The sequence below is a fragment of the Atta colombica genome, unplaced genomic scaffold (assembly GCF_001594045.1).
Source record: "Atta colombica isolate Treedump-2 unplaced genomic scaffold, Acol1.0 scaffold189, whole genome shotgun sequence".
NCBI lineage: Eukaryota > Metazoa > Arthropoda > Insecta > Hymenoptera > Formicidae > Atta > Atta colombica.
In genome coordinates this window covers 386,388-392,638 of record NW_017259281.1, presented here as the reverse complement: position 1 = coordinate 392,638, position 6,251 = coordinate 386,388, and the positions used below count along the sequence as shown (strand labels likewise).

The window sequence follows — 6,251 nt, the reverse complement described above, 5'->3', positions numbered from 1 at the left end:
TTCGATGATATCGGATGCTTAAATTATACGTATATACGCGAAATCCGATACGTGTGTATACAAACGCGCGTTGCGCACGGTTAGTGTAACGCAGTTATTACTGACGTGTAGTTACCAGCACGGCTTTAGTTGCTTTTCAATATGCGGGTACATGTTGTTCCTGTACACGGATTTTGTAATACACATGAGACCTGTAGTCGTGTCAGATTACAGCCAGCAAAAACGGGAGAGATATCCAATAATAAAAACGTACATCGCACACATGTTGGTTAAGTAACTCGGTTTAACGAACGGCCTGAATCCTTTGATCACTATACCAAATAATTTAGATTTTTTTATGCATGAAAGTTAGTTTAATAGGAAACATGTGCGCATGAGTAAAAAAAAAAATTCATTGAAAGTACAAATTTCTGCTTCGTCTATAGATTTTTTAGTCAATTTACGTGAATGACTTTTTCAGCGCAATGTTTATTCCACTGAATAATTTTTGTAACAGTGAACATCCAATTCTGAATATATCTAAAAGTAGCAAAAACAACTTTCGTAAAATATAAAATTTGTAAACACTTGTTTAAAATTGCTTGAGAAGTGAATAAGCTATTCTATCATTCATTCGTATCGTAAAAGTTATTATTAGGCAATGATATTGAAACTTTCCCGTTTATGTAAAAGTAATTCTAGATTGATTAAAGAGTCTTGTGCTATGTAAGAGCACACCAGGAGATTCCAAGTCTTAATTATAACACTATATATACGCGCATGTCTGTCGTGGAAAGGCGAGAAGATAGTCGGAATTTACCACTCGAATTAATAATGAGAAATCCAGATTAATAATGGAAAGCATGGGAAACGGGGCGGGAAAGCAAAAGTGCGATAGCGTCTATCGCGTCAGTGATTCACATACATACGTTTAGATAAAACAAACGCCCCTTTGACACGCCCGTTAAAAAACGATACGTTCTCGTCGGCAAGATGTACACGGGACTCGGGAAAGCTCTCGCATTTACGTCTTGCCGTCGGTCAAAAGAAAGCCTTCGCCACGGCTGCGCATCCCCTGTGAATAACGTTCGTTATTCGTCCTGGAAGTGAGTTTATTACATTGTGAGCAGGTACTACGGGGTTTTACAGCATAGGTACCGGCAAGATATAAAACGTCGTTGGCATACAAAGTGCAAAAACGCAACCAGGTAGGGAATCCTTTCTCACGTACGTACGTTTGATGTATAGTTCTCTCTCTTTCAACTTTCTTATCTTCATTTATCTAACATTTTCGTATAGAAGAATCTGAAGCTATCTTCACAGCTATGAAGAAATAGAACTAATGGATCCCATCACTGTATTCTTTAATAAATTCATTTCTCCTAAGCAAAAAATTAATTGCTTGTCACTATCTATAAGAAAGATTGTCAATCTCATTAAATAATTTTTTTATTTAAATGTCAATTCTTGATAATACAATCTTATTTACTTAAATTAAAATTTTATTATTTTTATTTTGAAAATAGATTTCATTAAACTCTCCTAAAATTTAATAAAATATTTTTTGAATCGATATTTATTTAATTCTTTTGTTATTAATTAAAATTATATCAAAAAGTGGTCAACTACAAATTTGTCAAAAATTGTTCTAGTATTGATTTCTTCTTTGAAAATACTCGGCACGTAAGCTTGATCGATATCTCGCTACGCTGTAATTACTATTACTGTAACAGCGCCGTGATTAAAAAAGTAAACTGCTCAGAGCAAAACGAGAAATTCTCCATAGCATTCATTACTTTTAGATCGATTCTCGATATCGAATAACGAAAAGAGAAGAAGGAAACATAAAGTCTCTCAGAAAATGCAAAAATATCGGTTACACTTTGTAGTCATTGCATAGTTCATTTCATGCAAATAAATTTGAAACTATCTTGATGTTTATATGTATTATTAAATTTTGTTGCAAGTTTTATTTTTATACATAAGTTTAATAAAAAGCATATTTCAACGTAACGTGAATTTGAATTTGTTAAATTATTTATTATTTTAAACGGTATAAAATAAAAAATAAATAGGCTCGTATAATTGCAATATAATTGATATCAAGGCTTATAACGCAATTACAGTTTAATTCATAAGATGAATTTCATTTTAATTATATAAGTACATTAATATAACTTTCAAATATTTCAACATACAAAGTCTTCCTCAGTGATAATAATTCTTCAGTAATAAATAATAACAATTTTATATCCTCTTGAAAACAGTCGAACATATAATAATAATAAATAATAAGAATTGCTGTTCTAAGCTGATTTTACATACTTATCGGCGTGTTAAAATATTAAACGGTATTTGAATAAGATTATTTCTTATTACGGAAAATTTTAGATTCTTTAAATGCACATGCATTAAGTGCCACACACATTTCACAGAAACTCATCAATTATTAAAAGTATTTTTTCTAACTTTATTTCAAACAAATTTGAAAAACTTACACAAAAATTTGATTTCAATATTGCCCACAAACCTATGAATACTTTTTTAAAACAGGCAAAGATTAAAATTAAGATCAAAATTAAAAAAGAAGATCACTCAAATGGTGTGTATAAAATAAATAGTCTCCTCTGCAACTCTTCATATGCAGGACAGACAAAAAGGAAATTAAAAACTCGTTTTAAAAAAAGACCATAATAATGACATAAAAAAATCAATTATTGCTATATTTGTTATCTCTCATCACAAGATACGAGACATTAGATTACGATCATAGGATTGATTGGGAGAACATAATAATTTTAGATTCCAAACAATCATATCATAAAAGGATAATCTCCGTGATAACTCATATCAAAAGACAAAAAATGAGTTTGAATAAACAGAGGGATACAGAATGCTGACATTTATCTAGCAATTATTGAAAAAAGTCCCTCTACTCTCCAATAAACTATTCTCCTCCACTTTTTTTCCCTCTCCTTTCTTTACATAATTTATAAAGATTGTGCCATCACATTTTGTCAAGAATAGTTCTTACCAAAAAGTTTTTCAATACTTGTTAATTTACACTAAAAACTCGAAACGAATTATACTTGCGAGGACTTTTGACATAAAATAAATAGTGAGCTAAATTTAAATCGATTCTTATTATATCAAATACATCAAAAAATAGTAGATAAAAATTTTGTTCTCTTTTTTTCAAATTTAACTGAATCTGAAAATTCCATATTTTTCACATGAAGTTTCACAAATCTTCAAGTAATAAGGAATCTATTTCGCAATAAAATTTCGTTTTATATATAATATTATATTTATTATAATAAGCGAATATAAATTAGTCATCTTTAATTCTGGACTTAAAATATTGTTAACTCGTTTCATAAACGAACATAATTTTGTTATCATCAATTCTGGACTAACAAAGAATTGTTCATATTTTTTTTAATTTTTATAACATCGTTTTATATTTTATTGTACTGATGATTTCGGTCAAGACTTGACCGAAATGTTTACTTTAAAAATTTGTAAATGTATGACTTTCGCTTAAAACATTTTGCGTGGCTGTATGCTTCTTATTATTTATACTTTTTATTTCAAACAATCTTATAGTCAATATCTTTTCTAATTTCTCTGGAAGAAATAATAAAAAATATATTAATTGAGAAAGAACAATTTAAAAAAACAATACACCTTAGACATCAATATCGATTTTGCGATGTATCTCTTATGGCTCAAAATCTGTTCGTGAGAAGACAGACGATGTGCCATAATAACATTTGGTTTCGCATCACAGTGCGTTCGACGGCTGTATTATAATACACAGAAAATACATGTTGTGTATTATATTACATACAGAGAATTCGTGGCGAGACGAGACGAGAGCGCAATCGCGTGACTAGGCGTAGACAGGGGCGAGGAAACATTATTGAGCACGTGCACATAAATGTTTCTGAACAGGCTCGTATTTTACTTCATTCCGCACGATAAGAACCTTCCACTACCGTGATCCGAACAACTCATTTCTGACAACCCATTCATCGTTTTCCGCGGCACGTAACCTACTCTCCACGATTGCGCACCACTTTCAGACGCAGTTGGAACAGATAGAAAACGGAGGTACATTTTCAATTTCATTATACGTTTTCTATTATTCATCTTATCGTAGATATTTCAAAGCATAATTAAAAATTTGATAAATTTTTGGTCAATTTCTAGTCGCGCTTTCGACGTATTATAAGTTGTTTCTAATGCATTTTTTAAACATTATTCGCTCTTCTGATAAAAAATTTACAAGATGCAGACATTTTTAATTTAATATAATATTCAGTGTAATATTTATTTTTATATAATTTAATATTAATTATCGTAATTTATAATTAATATAATTAATATTAATTAATACAATTTAATATACACTGTTAAATTCATAATATCAAATTATACCCAATTTGAGTTATTTTTATTTATTTCTATAAATCACTACTGGTCTTATTCAATATGTTATTAATTTAATTAAAACAACGGAATTAAAAAACAATTGAATTCAAGAAAGTATATTAAATTTGACTTAAATTTAGTTTGTTATTAAGTGCATACATTAATATTTATTTTGAAACTAACTCCAGAAATAGATTGATTTACATTTTGACATACATGATGGAAGTTAAAAATAATAAAATGTTATTTAATTCAAGAGATTCGCTTATACTATATTGCTCCTTTAATATCTGACAGAGTGTGTAATAATATAATATAGTATAATATAATATAATGTAATATAATATAATGTAATATAATATAACTTTCCTTTGCCATATATTACTTAAAGAATTTTACGATAATACACTCAAAATAATACACTCAAGTTTTTCGTATTATTCTGTATATTATGAACTTGAAAATAAATTGATAAAATGAATTATATCACAGTTACTCAATTTCATCCGCTACTAAGAGTGTTTACAGATGTTTGTAACCATTAGAGATACAGATTATCCCAACACTATCGCGCTACTTCTCTTGATTACTCGAGAATCTGAAACTCGAAAATAAACTAAGAGAAATGATCGTTGTTTTAATGTTAAAACATCGCGATAATTCTTGACTTGCAATAGTTCAAAATTCAAAAATTTAGAAGATATAAATAGACACATAATAGATAACAATTGTTATCTATTCATATCTTTTAAATTTTTAAATATAATATTACGTTATATTTTGAAATATTAGACAATAGATTTTCTAACGTAATACCATATCAAAAATACACAATAACGTATCGAACTTGTTTAATGTTTGTTTAAGGTGACAGTTCTTCGCGCTTTCAAAGAAAGATACAGAAATGAGATTTTATTTCCCTCAACGTTTTCTGAGCGTGCTTCTGCTGCTCGTCGCTTTGACGTGCGCCACACAAGCCAGCAGCCTCCAAGCGAAGCGTTCTGTCTGGAATGATATCGGAAACACATTGAACAACATCGGGCAGACAATCAAGGGTACCATGAAAACCGGAATCGACTCTCTATTCTACCAACATTCGACTGCCGAATCCAAAACGATCCAACCGACCTTGGAATCGAACTGGAATGGAACGACACTATTAGGTCGGAATGAATCGGAAATCTATCGGGAAATCATAGATACTCCTATCAGATGCCCGCCTAATCATGTATTAGTAAGAAATCGATGTAGGATCAAGGCTCGTTGACAATAAGATTCCGTCAGATAACATCAAGTTTCAGATAACATCGAAGATTTTCTTTCACATTTTTATCTATCAGTAATTTTAAAATCTTATATTATTATATTATACATAAATTCTAAAATTTTATTGAATTCTCCTTAAATAATAATTTTCCAAAAATATATTATTTTTGAATTAATGTAAATTATATTTATGATTATAATTAATATAACCCACAGAATGTCTACATATCTATTCAGATTGCATAACTCTGAGAAAATTTAATTATTCACAGTAAGTGATATGATTTGACAATTACAGCTTGTCTATTATTAAAGCTTTTAACATGTATTTGTGTAACTATTTCATTTATATTATATCGGTATATGTGTTTGTAGAGCATTAAATAATAACATAATTAAAGGTTTCATAATAATATTAATATCAATTAACATATGTTGGTTAAATAATTATTCATTATTCTATATAATGTTTTGTTAAACTTAAAGCACAAGTAACTACTTTATAGTAGTACGCTTGATATGCTTTATACTGGTATGTTTATCAGATAAATCACGACATCAGTCTTGAATAA

The 6,251-nt window shown here is 29.1% G+C and overlaps 1 protein-coding gene across 1 annotated transcript; it reads left to right on the top strand.

Annotated features, from left to right (window-relative positions):
* Positions 1 to 962: 962 nt before the first annotated feature.
* On the top strand, positions 963 to 5,721 carry LOC108686738. Its single transcript, XM_018192187.1, has 2 exons — positions 963 to 1,187; positions 5,281 to 5,721. Exon 2 carries the CDS (start codon positions 5,318 to 5,320, stop codon positions 5,678 to 5,680), a length of 363 nt encoding a protein of 120 aa, XP_018047676.1. The 5' UTR covers positions 963 to 1,187; positions 5,281 to 5,317; the 3' UTR covers positions 5,681 to 5,721.
* The last annotated feature ends 530 nt before the right edge of the window (positions 5,722 to 6,251 follow it).